Source organism: Carya illinoinensis, chromosome 12 (assembly GCF_018687715.1).
Source record: "Carya illinoinensis cultivar Pawnee chromosome 12, C.illinoinensisPawnee_v1, whole genome shotgun sequence".
NCBI classification, from domain to species: Eukaryota; Viridiplantae; Streptophyta; class Magnoliopsida; order Fagales; family Juglandaceae; genus Carya; species Carya illinoinensis.
In genome coordinates, this window is record NC_056763.1 from 23248041 (window position 1) to 23268862 (window position 20822).

General features: G+C 38.0%; 1 protein-coding gene across 4 annotated transcripts; it reads right to left on the bottom strand.

Annotated features, from left to right (window-relative positions):
• Positions 1-502: 502 nt before the first annotated feature.
• On the bottom strand, positions 503-20660 carry LOC122289625 (regulator of nonsense transcripts 1 homolog). Of its 4 annotated transcripts, none has more exons than XM_043096787.1 (29): positions 19848-20656; positions 19280-19531; positions 19012-19182; positions 18840-18890; positions 18535-18627; positions 18277-18369; positions 18109-18159; positions 17901-18019; positions 17374-17482; positions 11157-11279; positions 10979-11050; positions 9951-10022; positions 9795-9861; positions 8031-8173; positions 7882-7953; positions 7673-7801; positions 6134-6289; positions 5571-5684; positions 5386-5484; positions 5231-5308; positions 4367-4501; positions 3835-3909; positions 3534-3651; positions 2997-3370; positions 2832-2894; positions 2491-2562; positions 1919-2050; positions 1686-1805; positions 503-1458 (listed from the first exon to the last, which is right to left on the bottom strand). In XM_043096787.1, the coding sequence occupies exons 1-29, from the start codon at positions 20424-20426 to the stop codon at positions 1321-1323; spliced, it is 3870 nt and encodes a 1289-aa protein (XP_042952721.1). In that variant the 5' UTR covers positions 20427-20656; the 3' UTR covers positions 503-1320. The 4 variants fall into 4 exon arrangements, 3 of the variants coding, with proteins under 3 accessions (XP_042952721.1, XP_042952722.1, XP_042952720.1); XM_043096788.1 differs by having other exon boundaries at positions 3540-3651; positions 18274-18369; XM_043096786.1 differs by having other exon boundaries at positions 18274-18369.
• Positions 20661-20822: the final 162 nt, after the last annotated feature.

A 20822-nucleotide genomic window follows, 5' to 3' on the forward strand; every position in this document is an offset into this window, starting at 1 on the left:
TTCAATTGGAGAGTTTGTCTGCAGCAAAGTTGTCGGATCTCCTGGTTTAGATTTTCCTTGTATCGTAAGGGTGAAATCGAAGGGAAGAAGAACCAAGTTGTATGCTTGAATAAATAATTTTTTCTCGAAATTATTTATTAAAAAATTTAAAATTAAATCTACTATTAAAAAATTAATTTTTTTAATATAAATCTCATATTTAAACACTTTTTTCATAATAATTACATAACACTTACACAACCTCGAATACAATTATCATTTCTCTTTCAGCATTTGGAATAACTACTCTAATTCTTCACTTTAAAAAATACTACATTAATTTAAAACCACTTTCCCATGTAATCTGTCATTTTATAATTTCTCGGACTTTTCCCTCCTTTCTTGTTATCAGATTCTTTCTTTATAAACTTAGCACATTTTAAAGCTGTTCCCAAAAACTTGGAAAAGAGTGAATCCAAACAAGGGCACATTGTTTAACTTGTTTGGATGGGAAGCAAACGAGTTACAATTTAAACACAGTCCTCCAATTACCTCTTCTTTCTCAAGTGGTAAGTCGGAATTTGTTTCCCATAATACCTCCAACTAAAAGAGTTTAGTGCCAACCCAATCAAAAGCATCGAAGACAAACCAAATTACATATTATGTCAACCCACGCAAAAAAGCAAACCGAATTACACAAGGAAACCGCTATCACAAATTTCATATATACCACCCCGGTTCGATCTGGTGGCACTACTTTGCGCCCAGAAAGACTCCTAAGCTAGCTATTGTCATCATCCCATTCAATAATAATGTGGGTGAGCATAATTACACGTCAGGACGAGCTGAAAGGGTTAGAGGCTAAAGACTATTCTCGGCCGGCCAATGTAAGAATTTTTCAGTGGTTACTGCTGCTGCTTTATAAAATGGTGGTTTTCCAGTATGTGGTAAATGGCCTTGATTCTTCAGGCTTCTTCAAATATCCCCAAACCCTTTCGACCAATACCATGTGTCATGTAATGCTCTCCCTTTGGAACAATTTTACCTTCTCTCAAAAAACAACACAAAACTTCAAGCAGGTAATTGGGGTTATCCTTTTCTCTCTCAGCCCTGGATGTGCTGCCCAGTGTCTCTCAAGCCACATCCATCTTACTCCACCCCATCTTATTCCCAACCCCCAAAATAATAATCTACGGGTTGTGGAGATAATCAAACTGACCCCCAAAAGCCAAAACTCCTCTGCTTCCTAGGGCAGCAGACACACTTGGGCACACATGAGAGCACAAACCAAGTTGCTGACTGTAAAGATCATAACCCATCACGGCCACAAATCCCGGAGTCTCAACCATTATACTGGATTTTGTGAGTTTGAGAGGAGCCCTGACCTGACTGAGGCTGTTGTTGTGGAGCCTGCAAGTTCAGAGGTGGTTGCGTGTTGTAGTGGCCAAAAGGCTGAGAGTAGAGAGAATTCATTAAGCCCTGCAAATAAATCAGACATCTTATAAATTCTCTCTCATAAGAGAACCACCAGTCACCAGAGTCAAGGTATGATGCAGAAAACATTTAGCCAGAAGCAGAGAGCAATCAGACAGACCCTATGCAGAACAGGTGGCAAGGTCTCCATGGCCAAATATCTTGCATCTTAGCTTTTTTATGATTCTACCTATGAGATTACCCTATAAGACAGCATTGGTATTAAAAAAAACCTGAGACTGAAGTGGGTTGGTATTTGCCACGCTGAAGTGGCTCTGCGATGCATCATCTTGTGAGGGGTCACTGAAGCCAACCTGAGTAAATAGACCTTGGGATCCATGAGACATATAGTCCTGCATTAGAGCAAATATTAAAGCAGAAGTTCCGCCTGGGGGGGGGGGGGGGGGGGGGGGGGGGGGGGGACAGCGGGCATAAAAATAATCTGAGAATGGTAACTAGAGCAAACCTGAGACATGAAATCATTCCCTGTACCAAAGCGAGAATATCCAGCTTGAGAATTCTGGTTCAAAAAGTTACCAGGAAACCCACCTTGTGCTCCCTGGGTTACATAATCAACAGCATATCCACCTTGAGACGCCTGCAGAATGCCAGCAACAGTCAACTTTATAAACAATAATGTGGCATAATGTATTTTGAAGTCACCCAACAGATAAACGTTCAAGTTGTATTGAAAGAAAATACAAAACAATTAGTTGTAGAGATATAAAATCCACAAGACATCCTCTTCAATACACCTTCTAATAGCTGAAACACATCTCACGTATAAAGCAACACATGGTACTACATTATACAACCACTGCCTGTTCGCTTCTCTCCATCTAACCAGATTATAGACACTGGTTGAATCTACGGGAAAATCCAAGATATGAGACCTAAATTTACATTCATAGAAAATAAGGTGAGAAACCTGAAGTCTTAAATCCGTTTCCAACATCAAACACATCCCAACACACCCATTGTCGATGTATAAAGACATATGTTTGTCCACAATAATTCCAAGATTTCCTTGACGTGTACCTGAGTGGAGAAGTCAGTAACATTATAAGGAACATGGGATCCCTGGCTTTTGAAATCATCACCCAAGAAATCCTGATGATTTGAAAAACAGATTCAGAATCAAGAAAAACTAAATAAACAAGAGAACTCTTACAGACACAGAGATTATACAAAATAAACTCACAAACTGATGTGATTTCATGGAATCCGTTAGATCTGCTTTGTAATAAAAGTAACTTTATAATCTGACGTACCACATCAAGCCACATCAGTTTGTGGGTTTACTTGTGTATAATCTTTTTGTGACTAAAGTATTTTCCAATAAACAAACAATAAAACATATAGTGTTCTACAATAAATACCTGAGACAAACCAGCCATGGAAAATCCATCACGAAATGTTTGGCTTGACCCTTGAACTGGCATCTGAGACATAAAACAAAATATTTTCAGAGCATAGCAATGCAAATATGGAAAAAATTACAGAGATATATTTAAAAACTGAAAAAAGAAAGAACGAGGACAGACATTATTAACAAACCCAGGTTGAGATAATGGACCACCAACAGATGGCTGGCTGTTTGGGTTCTCCAGAGCTGGAAAGTTGAAAGTAGAGCCAATATTTCCGATAGCTTGCTGGGTCCCTTGGTGGTGTGGGAGATGACTGCCAATAGCAGCACCAGCATTTCCCCGGCCCGCTCCAAAGCCCCGACTTCCTGGTGGAGGGATGTGAGGAACTGCTCCCACAGGCCCATGGACGGCACCACGAGTTGGAATAGCATATGGTTGAGAAGGTGGACCACCATGAAATGGTGGAAGGGGAACCCGAGGCATTGGATACCCAGCAGGATGCACCCCAGGCTTATGGGTACCATTAGGAGGTCCAGGAGATATAAAAGTACCTGCAGTTGGATGAATCTTAACAGTGAGAAATGAGCAGACTGGAGCAATATCCTCTTCTGGATTTAAGTGCTAGTGTAATGCTCCAAGATAAAAATATCCTAAGCACTTGAGAGAACTCCATGGCAAACAATTTAAAGATACAATGTGATAGCAATAGCATACCCCTACCACGACTGCTTCTTCTATCAGCATTCTGTCCAGGTGACGCAACAGAACCAAAAGTATCGTTAGGCACAACTCCAGGTCCACCACTAAAGAAAAGTCTCCTATCATTATAGATCTGTGTCAAAACAGCAATAACCATAATGTCAGGTCTCGTCCAAATACAAGCTTATGATTGATCACTGAGTACAAACAGAAACCCCCCCCCCCCCCCCCCCCCCCCCCCCCCCCCCAAAAAAAAAACACACACACAACCAGTACGATGCACTTTAGCATTTTTATTTTCCATTCAATGCCCTACCTTTTTGGGCTTCTGAAATTGAACCATACTCTGCTTCAAGTTATTCAAAGGCCCTTCAACCAAGCATTCATGCTCCTGATGAAACATTCAAAAAAAAAAACTCCTGATGAAACATTCACAAAAAGAGAAAAAAAGAAAAAAAAAAAGGATAAAAACAGAAAACAAATTATTTAGGATGAAATCAGAGATTTTTATTTTTTTTATATCGGTAAACAAATTTTAATTGATCAAAAGAGTACCCAAAAGACCAAGTATACTAGGAGAAAATCAGAGATTAATAATTGCAAAAGTCAAGACATGCAGTAATTGCATATCAACCTATATCACTTTACTGTAACAAGGTAAAAAATTAGGAAAAGGTTGACCAAAAGAAATAATGAGTAATTCCAATATAAGTAGACGATATTAGTAGAATGTACACAACAGGCTGTGTGATATGTTAGTGGGCACTAACACTGACCCCAGCACAAGGAAAGTACAATAAAATACAACATTAGATAACCCATAATAGCATAAAACAACAGAGAAATACCTTGTAGTGGGTCAATAAGCCATTCCAAAGTGGCTGTTTGCTCAGGACTTTAGGATTCCCCAGAATGACAATACCATATCGAGCACGTGTTAGAGCAACATTGAGCCTACGAGGATCATTAAGGAATCCAATTCCCTGAAAAGAGGTCCGGCAGTCAAGCATCAACTCAGGGAGTCAGGAGATTACCTTTAAGAAAATATTAAGTAGTAATAAAAGCAACGATCAAAGATAACTTTTAGCAGTAATAAAAAGTGGAAGCACTAAGATATGTGTTTCCAACAGGCAGAATCTACCAATCACTTAAAAACACAAATGTTTACGTTATCAAGAGGAAGGTTTTTATATAAATTATAAACTTCTCAAGTGGTTGTCTTTCATGGTAAGCTGTACATGCGTTTAGTGGGTTTGGACCCATGAACTCCTCCACAACGCTTACAAGAGGAGACAGCACTTAGTGGCTTTGGACCCATGATCTATACCTCAAATCGGCAGCCACGGAGATTACCTTGCCAAAGGATGGGTTCTACAATTAATCCTTTTTAACCTTAAGGATCCTATTTCCATCTTGCTATTCTGAGAATAATTATTGTTCATTTCAATACAATAATCATAAAATTGTGAACCCTGTCAAAATCTGAATAATATAAGCATTTGCCAATAACCTTCATCTTAAAAACTTAAATAACCTCTCAACAATAACGATAACAATGACAACAACAATAATTAAAAACAAATACACATTTCCACCACCTATTTAATCAAAAGGTAAGCAGGAACAATCTTGAGTCTTCATGACAAAATTTATACTCAGCATGCATATGCGGCAGACTAAAATAAATTAGTGTATATGTTAAATTAACTAACCTGATGTTCATTACTCCTCACGCACGACAAGATAATGTAGTCTTTTTCCCTTCCCTGAAACGAATCCACGCTTGCGACCTGTAACATACATATTTTAAGAAACTGCACGAAAAATATTAGGACTTGGCATTGGCGAGTCAGAATCAAAATATTACTTCTATCTCCTTGTAAAGTTGCTGTCTGAGAGCACCATTTCTTGACATATAGTTTACAATATATGCTCTTTGTCCCTCATACGGTGTTATCACCCCAATCTGTGAAAATGTGACATAATTAATCACCGAACAAGCAGAAGTAAACCTATGGACATTAATAAGAAAACGAAGATCCGTAGAATTACCTGACTAGGAACCACACCACTCCTTAAAAAAGTAGTTACAATCTTTTCCACATTAGCAGCCTCAGTCCTATTTAAATAGGATGTCCCGCTGGCACTTATCTCCTCTTGTCCCATCTAAAACGATATTGTTATCAAAACGGTATCTCAGAAGAGAAGTTGAAAAAAAAAGAGAGATATTGACAATATACACACCAAAAAAGAACAAAAGAAAAAAAGAGCTGTACAGTTTTAGCATTGAAATTAATCCCATTTCTTTTTTTTTCTTTTTTTTGATAAGTAAAATTAATCCCATTTCAGCAAATGAAAACTATGATTTGACACCAAGCAAGACATCAAATCAAATAATATTAGCCGTACAATTACTTGTTGATACTTTTTTATCATTAAATAAGAGTTCAATTGATGAGAAATGAGCATAGCCCAAGTACATAAGACATATACAAGAGCAACACTAGGCATGATTGACTAAAAATACCAAGAATTTGCGGATATTCAGACCATTGAAATCTATTCCAAACAGCCAATAGTGTAAAGTGTTACTTGTTTATGGGCAGTTGTGGTACCTGGACATAAAAAAGCATTGGACGATTCGGCACAGGCCAAGGAAAGTCAATGCCTGTTGATTGCCTTTCATTTACAGTTACTCCATTCTGTAGTGTGCCTTCATAGAAGCTGTTAGAAGGAAACTCCGAAAGAGATGGGTGCATACGGTATTGAACCTAAATTTTGAAACAAAATGTAACAAATCAGCCTTGCAACGTGCATATTATCACATTTAATAATTACATAAAAAAGTTGCCTGCAAATTTTGACAAGTAAACCTTATAGATTCTTTACCAATTAACAAAACTAATTTCATAGCATCAATGGAAACAGAGCGAAATAAACACAAACTTTCACTTATCTAATTTATCAAGAAATAAACACATTTTCAACCCAAAAACAAATACTATTACAGTTATCATCAGCACAGGACAAACTTACACGTGCTAATTTATATTATCATTAAAAGGCAGTGATCACATCGGCAATCAGCATCCGGTATAAAACAACACACACGGCCACCCACCCACATATATACATACTTAACTGAATACGTATAAAAATTTTATACTCACAAAAATGCGCAGATATTTTTATATATTATGAGGATAGTATGCAATCCAAAAATCAATAATATGGGGATCTGGTCAGATTCAACCAGTGATAATGCCAACCACAACACTGACCATGAGGTTGTGAAACTTACCTATACAATTATATTTTTTTTTTATAACTTACCCATACAATTACATAAAGGCATTCCCCCAATTGGTGTAAGTTTTGTTGATTACCAGAACTAATCCCATTCAAGAGGTTATCCTCTCTTGATTAGAGATACCACATGGCCAAAAAGGTTAAAAAAAAGAAGATAAAATCCGAAATCTCTCACACTCTCACATAACTGCAGAAACTTCCACCACTTATCCAAATCCTTTCACAATTATATTTTCAATAGGACTCCTTAATATCACCACATCAAAATTTTTATTTTTTATTTTTACAAGTAAACAAGATATAAATAAAATTTTTCTTTTTTTCAGAAGGTAAAAAAAATTGTTGGTAACTAATAAGTAGGCCTAGCCCAAGTACACGAGACCTATACAAGAACCCCCACATCAAAATTTCTTATAGTTGATTGGGCCTATACAAGCAGTAGGGCTTGTGGTTTAATTTAATAGAACACATAAAACCTTACAAGCTGCCATGTATTCACGTTTTTGTGCTTCACTTGCATACATTGATCCACTACTGTCCAAATAACATTTCCCAGATGGGGGCCATCTTTCCAGTAGGCCATTTGGTCATTGGTTGTAAAAAATATTTATGTTGGTGATTTTAGATCTCGTTTCTAGGTTCCACATTTAATAACTTGTAATGAAATTTCAAAATATGAACATCACTTTGGAAATGACAGCCATGGTGTTGTCCAAGTATGGCACACATGCATTATTGTGCTCCAGCTAGTTTATTTAAGGAAAATAAATGAATGATAAGGTAAGCCTTACTTTTGAGTAATAGAAAATGCACACAGAGAGAAACAACTATCCTCTCTCCACTACCTGCAATCTAATTGGTTTGACACCAAGGAGAACAAGACGTTCAAAAAGAGACTGGGCTAAGCCAGCACGAGCTGCTTTCTTGCACATAATGACTGGGCCAAGCTGGCAATGATCACCAACGAGTACAACCTGATATATGACTTACAATCAGAAGACCAATCATGAAATGGAATGGTAGAATGGCAAGCCAAGACTCAATTTCTACATACCTGCTTTGCCCCAAGAACCAGAGGAATAAGACATTCAGGTTCTGTTGCCTGAGTAGATTCATCAATGAGTACCTGAAAAAGAGTAGAAAAGTGTGGGCCTTCAAATTGTGAATCCTTCGCAAACATCCACTCATAAGATGCATCCCAACCTGGCGAAACCTAAAATTTGACAATCGAGGATCTCCAGCACCAACGCATGTGCAGCAAATGACATCAGCGCTCTGAGAAATCTCCCTCTCTGTTGCTCGTTTCAGTGCTTTATACTTTTTCTCATCACTGCTAGACAGCTCTCCTGTACTCATTTGGAAAACAAAAACAAAAACAAAAATCACCATTAATTAATTGGATGTCCCACCTGTATTCGTTTATATGTTTTTAAAATCAACATTAAGAAAATAACTAACTGTCACTTCAAAGCTAAAGCCTTTACTTGACAGCCAGATTAGGCATAGAACTATAAATTCAAGAAATACCCCCCCTCCCCCCAGGCCGGCCAGCCTACAGTCAGACGAAAGTGGGAGATCCCTCGTGGCCAGCTACCATCTTGGCCACTGCAGGCGGGGGGAGGAGAATGGGAAGATAGGGTAACTGCTTTTGAGTTTTTTTATTTTTTTCTTTTAAGTAATGTAATCTCATTAAAAAAATACAGAGGGACACAAACCTAGTTAAACAATAAGTATACACCCATTTTCGTTTTATTACTAATAAAAAAAAAAAAAAATAGTATAAAAGAGATAATCTATTCTACAGAAGAAGAAAAACACCAATTTAAAAACTACGAAAGGCTAGAAAAAGCTCATTATCATTAGCTACCATCCTTGTTTAAAGGGTGCTGACGACAGTCTTTGTCAGCTCTCCTACTGAAGCTTCCATATCTTTAAAGGTCCATGCACTCCACTCTCTCCAAATATACCACATTAGGCATAAAGGAACCAACCTCCACACTAACAAAACATCACCATGTCCTAGCTGTCATCTCCAACTCACTAACAACTCAAATAATCCTCAAGGCAAAACCCAGTCAACAGTAAACCCCTTGAATAGCAAACATTATAAATCTCTTGCCCATCATGATGAATACGATGATCAATAGACTCCCATTAATCTTACACACAATTCACCAAGGTGATGTTCCACTACCTCAAGTTGTCCACATCATCAACTTTCCCAAATGCACGGTCCACACAAAACAAAGCCACTCTTGAAGGGGTCTTCACTCTCGAAATGCTCATCCAATGAAATAAAGAACCATGAATAATGTCAAAACCTTTTAGTATGACTTAACTTAAAAGTTGTGTCTCTTCAAAAAGTTTCCTAAAAAAATTTCAAGGAGTTTTTTGTTTGGTAGCACTTTTCTTGGGAACACTCTTCAAGTATGGAAAAGAGTTCTTGACAAATGCTACCAATGGACCTTAGTCCTCTGGGTAGTTGTTTCCCACCAAAATCAACAATCTAACAGCCCAAAGCAGATAATACAATTGAATGCAATGAATGATAGGCAAAGTATTCCCAAAACATGCAACAATATGAGCACAACATAAAATGCAAAACCTCATTGAGCTTGACCTGGTTGCGGAAGTTCACAAGAATCATGCTACAATCCGCACATAATTCCTGTTTATATAGCCTTTCTTCAAAAATTGTGGCCTAAACAATCCTAACAACGAATTACAAAACATAAAGCAGAATCAAAGCCACATCACAAAATAACCGGGAAAATTTAGATCCAGAGACGAATCATCTCACTCAAGATATGAGTGGTCATAACAAGCTTGCGAACCATCAAATCAACTGCTCTAATTTACAACTCCTCATACAATCCAAACAGAAGATTCTATTTATTAATAACAAAAGTATGGAGAGAGAGAGAGAGAGAGAGAGAGAGAGAGAGAGAGAGAGAGAGTATGCCTGACCTTGTTCATCTTTCAGTAGTTGTAACTTGTGAAGTTCACTCTTCTCAGATGTGTCAAGATGTCGAACCTGCAAAAATGTTGATAACGCTAAAACACAAAATATAAGAGAAGAAAAATGCCAGGCAAAATACTTAACGATTTCTGCAACTAACAGACCTGATAGTGTAGAGTTAAATGCTCAACTGGAGAACTCACAGCTTCCCTTGATTTTGCACAAAGCCTAACAACCTGAAATCCCAATAGTTTTTCAAGCAAGAATACCTACTCAATAGCTTTAACTGAAATTGAAATTATTGTCCCATAAAAGATAATGAACGAAATCACTTGGGACTTTGTCTATTTTATGATCAATAAAATTTTGTTTACTGATAAAAAATATATAATAAGCCAAATCAAGTTTCAAAAGATTCACTAATCAGAATTTTATATTGATAATTTAATATCTTTCATTAAAGATATCATATCATATGATTTGGAGGATTTTCAACTCACATATACATGATACTTGTAATACCCTGGATTTAATAGGAAAGGGGGATGAATTGGATCTTTCATTGTCTAAGAAGTTCTTGCAGTTAATAATTATTCCAAGGGGCTTCATTTATAAAGACCCAGGCTTTCCTTGAGTCGGTACAAATGGACCTCCTTGAAATTATTATAAATTGTAAGAACTTCTCCATTCCAAGCAATGTGGGCTCTTAATTATCATCCTCTCATACTTCAAGGGAAAGAAACGATTGGAACTTCAAGGGTAAGGAATGATTGATAGAGGAACTTAGAAAACTCTTTTTCAGCACATTGTTTTTCTGGGCAATAGCTTTAGATCCTAATGAGCTTAATGTTCATGATTTCCTTGAACCTACTGCTTCTAGCTAGGTGTTATCTCCTGTATACATCCAGTATACTTGGCTACACCTACTGATATCAATAAATTTTTACTTACAAAAAAAAATTACCATCCTCTCATACTAAATTCGTGGTATTACCATACTCACAATTTTTTTTTTTCAGTAACCAAAGATTTTATTGATAACCAGATTAGGCAAGAGCCCAAGTACACAGCACATATACAAGCGCATCACCTAAGCATGATAATCTAGCAACAAACAATACAAAAAAAGAAGTCAACACCCAAAGAAAAAAACAATGTAAGCATAACTGCAACCAAGGCTCTGCTTCCTCACCTTTAACCCAGTGGCACTTATCTTTTCAGCTAGTTGGTCTACAGCCACATTACTGGGGGCACAAACCAAAACCTGAAAATTAGAATTTATTTCCATAAACAAGTGTACAACCAAAACAAATGTATGGGGAACATGTAATTAAACCCTTTTTTATAAGTAAACATGTAATTAAACCTACCTGCCCTTGGCCTTGTTTGGCCATGTGATATACAATCGCTGCAGAAGTGACAGTTTTCCCTGTGCCAGGTGGACCTTGAATCAAACTTATAGGTTTCTGAAGGACACTTTTTACAGCAAACACCTATCAAATGAGTAAATATCAGTGACGCAACTTTGAGAACAAAATTAGCAAAGAAAATTTGCTAGGAAGTGGTAGTAAATATTCACCAAGAAGGAAATGGAAATAAAAAAGACTAGGTTACATTATGTACAAGTCAAACATAAAACCATAGCTGAGAACAAGATTACTCAACAGGCTATTCAAAATCAGCTCAACCAAACTTGAATCAGGCTCAGTTCATTTATTAAATGACTCATTCGGGAATACTAAATTATTTCTATTATTGAACAATACAACTCATATAAAACTTGATTTGACTCGTATAAACTCATATAACTTTGTATTCTTATTTTCATAGTATTAATTTCGGCTCTACAATGATAATATCTTAAGGATTTGAAAATATACAAGAAAAATATGTTTTTCTATAGATAATCAAGAAGTTTTATCATAAAAGTAGGCAAAGTCCAAGTACAAAGGGAGTATACATGAGAAGTACCTAACTAGAGTTTACAACCAAAAGTAGAAAATCATGGACATTTAGCCCATTACAAACAATGGCCCCCGCCCATAAGTACAATGTTTTAAAAAAGAAAACAACTCGTCCGTTGTTCTCATGAGATATTTGAAGCTTGTATCATTTATCTCTCGCCAAATACACCAACACATACATATAGAAACCATTCTCTAGATTGCTACCACTTGATAATTACCTTGAAGGCCTCTCCAGCTTGCTAGGAAATCCACCAGTCTAAGAGGCATAACCCATGATAATCCAATTCCCGCAAAAAAATCATCCTACATGGTCCTGGACACCTCACAATGTAAACGCAGATGATCTACTAATTCATCATTCTTCTTACACATGCAATACCAGTCCAACACCATTACCTAACATTTCCTTAAATTACTGGGGTGAGAATATTGTCCAATGATGTTGTTCAAACGAAAAAAGCTACTTTTGAAGGAGCTTTCGTTTGCCATATAATCTTTCGTGAAAATATGAACATTCTCAAGCTCGTTAAAACTTTTTGAAACAATCTGACAATGCATCTACCTTTTTCGGAGGGGCTCCAATTCATCTTATCTATGGTACCCTCGATCATTCTTACGAAATATAGTGTAATGTAGAACTCTGTGATAGCCTCTAACTCCCAACCTTGGACTGCCCTAATGAAATCTACATTCCATTGAGCCACTAGAAAAGACCAAGAGGTCAGCTCTCGTTGCATCCTTCACTCATACAAGCTCAAATATGGCAAGGAAGGTGTCTGGGAGGCTTCATTCACCACACCATTTATCATACCAAAATCTGACACGAGAGCCATCACCCACCACAAGTGCATATCTCCGAAAGATCTCTCAACCTTTTTCTAATGTATTTCCACAAACCCACCTCATATGAACCACATACCTCATTCAAGCACCATCCTCCTCAAACTGTGAATCTATAACGGACTTCCATAGGACCCCCCATGTCGTGTTGGTACTGCCACAACCATTTACCCAACAAGGCTTGGTTGAACTTCATCAAGTTACGAACCCCCAATCCACCCCAGAAATTGGAGTACAAACAATTGACCAATTTACCAAAATGAAATTTTAACTTTTCCCCCAACCCACTCAACAAGAAATCTCGTTGTAGCTTCTAAATACGGTTGGCAACCTTTGTGGAGAGTGGAAGCAAAGACAGAAAATAGGTGGGTAGATTAGAAAGAGTACTTATAATCAAAGTGAGTCAGCCACCTTTAGACAATACAACCTCTTCCAAAAAGCCAATATGTGCTCCACTTTTTCAACCACAACATTCCAAATCCTCTCTCATTTAAAGGAAGCACCTAGTGGTAAGCTGAGATACTTCAGGGGTAGAGAAGATACCTTACATCGTAAGAGAGATGCTAGATTCACCGCTTCAAGAACAGTCACCACTAGCACCAATTCAGATTTTGAGAGATTAACTTTCAAACCCAAGACAGCTTCAAAACAAAGAAGTAAAGTCCTCAAAGATTGGATATGCCTGAGATTTGGAGTATCGTCAACCAAAAGCAAGTGAGAAATATCAATAGAACCATTATCATCATTCCCCACCAAGAAACCGTAGAGAAAATCACATTCCACAAGGCCCACAATCATCTTACTGAGAGCTTTCATGACGAATAAAGAAAGTAAAAGAGAAAGCAGGTCACCTTGTGTCAAACCACAGAAGGAGTCAAAGAAACCCACGGCCAAACCACTCACCAAGACAAAGAAGCAAATTGTAGAGATATAAAACTCTACCCACCTTTGCCATTTCTCCCTAAAGCCACATCTTGCAAGTAAATAAAGTAAGAACTTTCAGTTGACGAGATCATAGGCTTTCTCCATGGCTAACTTGTAGAGTAATCTAGGTTCTCTAGATTTGAGTCATTCAACCAACACTTCATTTGCCATTAAGATCAAATCTAGTATTTTTCTACCTTTGACAAATGCATTTTGCGGCTTCAAAATTAACTTTTCCATCAATGTACTCAATCCATTCTTAAACACTTTAGAAAGAATCTTGGTAACCCCATTCACAAGGCTAATGGGACGATAGTCTCTAACATCCACAGACCCCACCTTTTTGGGAATGAGTGCTAAACAAGTAGCATTAAAACTTTTTTCAAATCTAGCATTAGTACAAAACTCTTGAAATACCCACATATGGTCACCCTTGATCAAGTCCCAACAAGCTTAGAAAAATCCCATGATAAAATTGTCAAGGCCTAGAGCCTTGTCACTAGCTATGCCACTGATTACTTTGCATACTTCATCTTCTTCAAAGAGCCTCTCAAGCCACCCTGCACACTATTGATCTAATGCTGAAAAAGTTCAACCATCCACTTTCGGTCTCCATGTGTGTTGTTTGGATAGGAGGTGTTCGTAATACTGAGCGATGTGATTCTTGATGACAGACTGATCCAAGGAAACTGCTCCATCTACCACCAGCATATCAATAGAGTTGTTCCTCCTATGTAAATTAGCCACCCTATGGAAGAACTTCGTGCACTTGTCTCCCTTCGTGAGCCATAGCGCCCATGATTTTTGTCTCCAAGAGATCTCTTTCATCAATACTACTCTTTCAAGTTCAGTGACTACCTAACTCTTGCTAGTTCTCTCAGATTCAGAGAGAGTTCTAAGAGCGTTGTTCCTAATATGATAAATATAGTTTGAATTCTTATAAATATAATCTGACACACATATATAAACTATATGAAGGTATTTACAAATTTTTTATCAGCAATAAGAATATCATTCTAAGAAAACAACGAGGAATCCAAGTACAATGATGTGTGTACAAGACAGTCACCTAGCCAAACCTACAGAAACAAAAGGATAAGAAAATCATGGAAACTAAGGGGTTGTTTGGGAACTTAGATGAGATGAGATGTTCTCATCTCAAAATTTCCCATCATTCTGAACTTGACCTTTTACTATGAATAAAATCTCTATTATCTATCCAAAAAAAAAAATTCCTTCCCAAACAGCACTCAAACACACACTTTAATTTCAAATTTTCAACTTTTTTCATCTAATCATTACAAATTTCTCAAACTTCCAAACAAAATACAAAAAACAATACGACTTTTCCAAATTTCAAATCAAAAATAATATCAAAAAATTATATTCAAATATTTTTTTAACTTTATAATATTTTTATTTAAATTTCTCACATTTCTCAAAACCTAATTAAACATCTTAACTTAAACAATTTCAGTACTATGCACAAACCATTTTAGTACTATTCACAAAATTCCCAACTCATCTCATTACCCAGACATGCCCTAAGTCCATTGAAACCTATTAACGCAGCCCAAAGAATGAGGGTGTCGAAAAAGAGTCTTGATCATCTTCATTGTCCATTCGTGGTCCTAAAAATTCCTGTTATTGCTTTCCCTCCAAATATGCCATGGTATTTTGTCAAAATTAGGTAGTTTACGAATAAGCTCGAACTCATTGGAAAATTAAAAGAACTATTCATGAATATAAACTTTTTAATAAGTAATTAGAATCTCATTAAAAGCTCCTTTTCCAAGTACAATGAGATGTGTAAAAGAAATTCATTTGGCTAGATATAGAAGTTGCTTAACAAAGGGGAGTGTTGAAAAAGAAAGTCTTGAACCCCATTGTTTGTTTTTGATACTTAAAAATTTCCATCATCCTCTTCCCTCCATATATACCATATGAGGCATGCAGGAACCATTTACACATCGCTGAAATTTGTGGGCTGCCACCCAATCATCTCCATGAGTAAAAATGTCCACCATGCTTCTTGACATGAACAAGCCAAGCCGGCTGAAGAAATCATTCGACAGAATAGAAAATCATGAATATAAATAAAAGTTGGTAATAACTCAAGCTTGACAATCTCCCACCTCCTCAGACTAGAGAAGACTTTCCGCGATTTTTTATGGGGTGGGTTAGAGGATGAAAAGAAATGTCACTTGATCAAATGGGATAAAGTATGCACTCCGTTGTCTTGTGGTGGTTTGGGCCTAAGAAATTTACGAACCTTCAACAAGGCACTCCTGGGGAAATGGTTATGGCGGTATCATCTTGAGGGAGATGCTCTTTGGAGGCATACCTTAGATGCCAAATATGGGAGCATTTGGGGGGGATGGTGCACTAAAGAAGCAAGAGGGACATACGGCGTGGGAGTCTGGAAATTTATTCAGAATGGATGGAATAACTTTCTCGGTAACTGCAAATTTGCGGTGGGAAGAGTCACACGCATCCGCTTTTGGCATGACATTTGGTGTGGGGATGTCGCCCTGAAAAATGCTTTCCCCTCTCTTTTCAGGATCGGTTTTGATCAGGGTTCCTCGGTAGCCGATAATATGTGTAGTGCTGTTGACTCTATCCAGTAGTCTGTGAGATTCTCTAGAGCTGCCCAGGATTGGGAGGTGGGAGTCATCGCTGATTTCTATAGCGCTTTGTATGAAATGAAGCTAAGGGCTGGAGGGGAGGACTGCTTACTTTGGATATGCATAGGAAATAAGAAATTCTCAGTCCGTTCTTATTACAAGGCCTTGACAAATCACCCCTGCAATGTCTTCCCGTGGAAGAACATCTGGAGGTGCAATGTTCCCCTTAAGGTAGCTTTCTTCGGATGGGTGGCTTCTCATGGTAAAATTTTGACTATAGACAGGTTAAGAAAACGTGGACTCTACTTATTGGATTGGTGCTTCATGTGCAAACATGACAGTGAATCTGTGGACCACCTCCTTCTTCACTGCGAAGTAGTTAAGACCTTGTGGGATGAAATCCTATCCAGGCTTGGTATTGCATGGGCTATGCCTAGGAGGGTGATTGATTTATTGTCTTGTTGGCAAAGGATGAGGGGCAATCGTCAAATAGCTACTGTCTGGAAGATGGTACCTTTATGCTTAATGTGGTGCACATGGATCGAAATGAATAGACGCTGTTTTGAGAACAAGGAACGCTCCCTCGACGGTCTCAGGGCTTTCTTCTTTCATACCCTATTACTTTGGGCGTCCTCTATTGTATTGAACGGAACAAGTCTTCATGACTTTTATGCTACTATTCGTAGCACTTAGTTTGTAACTAGGATCTCTTTTGTATACCTCCTGTGTACTCGGGCTTTGCCTTTTTACGTGCATCAATAAAATCTTTTACTTATCAAAAAAAAAAAACTCAAGCTTGACTCGTTTGAATAAAAATTAAGCAAATAAAGCTTTGTTTACACCCCTAACTTTACTAAAGTCTTGTTTATTTGTATGCATACATATTGTGGACGCACCAATGGTCCAAAAGGGTCACAACCCAAGAAAAAAATATAGATATCTTGATCCTTAGAAAGTTGAGAGAGCTAGGCAAGAATATGTACATCAATAGGCCTCTTGAGAAGGCCAGTACTAGTGTACAGCCTCCATGTTTCCATCTAAACAAGATATACATTCTTGTAGATGTAGTCTATTTGCACTTGTGCCATGAGTCAGCCTCACTATATTCTAAGTGTGCATCTTCAAACTTCTCAATTTTTTTGTAGCTAAAACATTCAAATAATAGCATAGATAACATATATTTGTAAAACAAGTTCAAGATAAAACCAAAGTGTACAATCAGCACGGCATACTTGAGATGCATTAAGCTCTGGAAGACCGGGTGCACCAAAGCGTTTAGGCAATGTATTCCTAACCATTTGAACTTCAACTTCATGTCCCAACAAGTGGTGGTAAATATAACTGCATGGAAGGAGGCATTTAAATACAAAATGTAAACTGTCCAGGTACAGAACAGATGTGCTCTGTTATTTAACTGCCTATAATATTTAAAAAATAATAATAATAATAACGGCCTAGAATAGGCTGATCAAATATTTACAAACTGCACCATGAAGGCTAGCAGATTGAGCCACAACTGGGCAGCGAATTTAATCCATAATAGAATTTCACATTTCCTCTCGCAGCAGTCTTTACGAAAAATTACATATTAACATTCCAATGTTAAAAAAAAAAAAAAAAGGATTTTAAGCTCATTAGAGAAATCGCACCCAAGATTAAAGACTTCTTTCGTGAACCTTTTCTTTTTATGAGTAAACTTCTTTCAAGAACCTTATTACAGAAACAAATGCAAATAAAGCTGAAAGACTAATAGACCTACCCACTAACACTAGTCTCATCCACTGCAAAAGTTTTCATTGCTCCCTGCATACGATCAAAGCTTGTACTTTTCCACACAAAATCAACACTAAAACCATGGTTCAAATCAACTGGGACTCCCTGCATTGATAATTGACAGTAAGCAAACTAGAAATGAAAAGATCAACAAAGACTTAAAGAAAAGCTAATTAAACCAATACTTTAACTACCTGACTAGCACGGAGTTCAAGCGCAACCTCCTCTTGCGCGGTCAGCTTGATCTGAAACAATATAAAATAATCTGTAATACCATTCATATACAAGTGCCATTGCATCCTAGAAGGGAACACCTAAATAACAATTAATTTGGATATCTATGAAAAGAGGAGCCATACTACATGCCCCACTGACTGCCATGCTGGGTGAGCTGCATCTCCAGAATAACGCAACCGCAACTCATCTCCCGGTACAAGGCGCAACTCATTGTCTTCCTACAACAACAAAACGTGGAGTCTAACATTCAAAAAGGGAAAGTGAAATAGAACTACCGTGCATGCTCAAAAAATAATTGCAGAGATCAGGAAAACATACACTAACTTGAAAGTGATTTAAAAGGCATTCACAATTAAAGTGGCACGACTGTGAGAGTGATGTACCTTTGGAAAAACAAAATATGCAATTCGCTTCTTGTTAAGACCAATATCCCACCGAATTGTGACGTTGTCCTTGCTTTGAGATTCTTTCATCATCTACATCAAAACTTAGATTATCAAATGCCACAAACTGTTTTACATAAATCTTGCAGCAAGCAAAGGCTTTGTTCAGGAAATCAGAATAAATGATTCAGAAAAAATAACGGCATCAGTAAGCTAGGTTTGTCTCTTTAGAAATTATAATCAATTAATGCTACTATAAGCAGAGTAAAGACTGAGTAGAAGATGCAGAGAGATATGAAGCATACTTTATCATAGTCAGCTTCAAGCTTAATTAGTGGTGCAAATACATTTTGATACTGCAAAAGAAAGGTAAAATCAACTTATTAGTAAACAGCCACATATATACTCTAATTTCCAGCACAACCATCTCATGTTGCTAAGCAATAATGTTATTTGCAATCATGCAAGCTCGGGCACCTGATATGCATCTTCATACTTCAAGGCTACATGCTGAGGTTCATCATCCACACCGGGCTTTTCAAGATCCTCAAGGGAAGCATCAGGATTTGTCTTCCAAAGTTCTTCCACCTTGTTTATCTGTTGAGCGCTGATCTGGCGTGCCCTCAACTGCTCCTGTTCAGATGGGATCTGCACAGGCAAAACGGACTTAGAAAGTTCAATAATTAACAAATCAATAAATGACTTCATATGCTAAACAGAGAGCAATGCATAAAATAATATCAACCTTGACAAGCCATTGCAGAAAACAACGATCATCAATCAGGGGACACCACTGACTCAGGTCCCAATTCATGTCCTTCAATGCATTAACACTTAAACAAGGTTCTCTACAAAGAAGAACCACTACACTCTCTGTCTTTGCTGAAATAAATCCAAGCAGGAACACATTGCGACAACCACAATTGTAGCATTCAAGGATTGTTTCTCCCAAAGGACTGTCTTTATGAAGACAAACTTCCTTGTGCTTTGCTCGAACCTACAGAACCACCATTGCAATGAAAATAAGAAACAGATATCAGAGATGCCTGTCCAATTGAAATAAATGATATTAGAGATCCTCTTAAAAATTCTATTCACAACATACGAAGCCATATTTTCTAGTTTCCAGTCCAACCATTATACAATTTTTTCTTATAAGTCAGTCCAATCATCAAACCATAAACCTAAGAAATCTCTCATCGACCAAAAACCCACCAAAACTACATTCTAAAAAACATAAATTTGCAGTTGATTTCCATATAAAAATTCCCCCCAAATTCCATTCCACCCTTTAGAAAGGGAAACCCACTCACCAGGTGATTGACGATATGCGAGCCCGACGTATTCCCCCTGGAATTGCAGAACCACTTACGACAAGACGGGACATTGCAGCGCACCACACAGGCTGGGTTCGACACACCACAGTACCGGCATGCGTGCTCCGTAAAATTCTCCTTCCCGTACTCGTAACTATCGTCATCTCCGGTCTCCTCGAAGTTCAAACCTCCCATCCCAGCCGCTAAGACTTCCACAACCTGGTTACTGCTATTATTATGAGTATTATTGTTATTGTTATTGTTATTATGCCCGCCGCTACTGCTACTGCCCGAGCCACCTACCCGGGTCTTGGTCGCACCGCCCGGGGCAGCGGATACAGGCGAGGCGTCCAAGTGGGGATCCGACCCAGGGCCGCCGCCACCGCATCTTTCATTCGGGTCGGAAAGGGAATCGGATGGCGTGGGCCAGGAGACCACCGGGGAGCGGATCGGGTCGCGGAACTCGGGGTAGTCGAAGTCCTCTCCCTGGGTGTTGAATTCCAGGAAGGTATAGGCGTCGTTGGCCGTGTCGGGCTGCGATGCTGTTTCAAATAGATTGTTCGGCTGAGAATCCATATCAGAAATCGATACCCAAAAGGCGCTCGAGTTCACGAGAATCGAAGGTGAAACCGATAGTAGGGTTTAAACCGGGGGAGAGGGATGAATATTGAGAGGGCATTAGGGTTACGTTTAGGGTTAGGGTTCGTTAACTGAATTGCAAGAAAGACACAATAGGTGAGAGGTTCGGAAAAACAAAGGAAGTAGGGACGGGGGGGTGAGAGAGGGAGTATGCGTGCGTGCGCGGTCGCGTTTGAGTTTGAGCGCGCGCGTGTTTGTGGGAGTTGAGGAGAACGGGAGCGCGTGCAGTAATTGTTAAAAATTTTCGGCATAGAACATTCTATCTTTTTATTTATATTTTATTAAATAAGATATATCATATTTATTATTATTAAATAATTTTTTATTATCAAA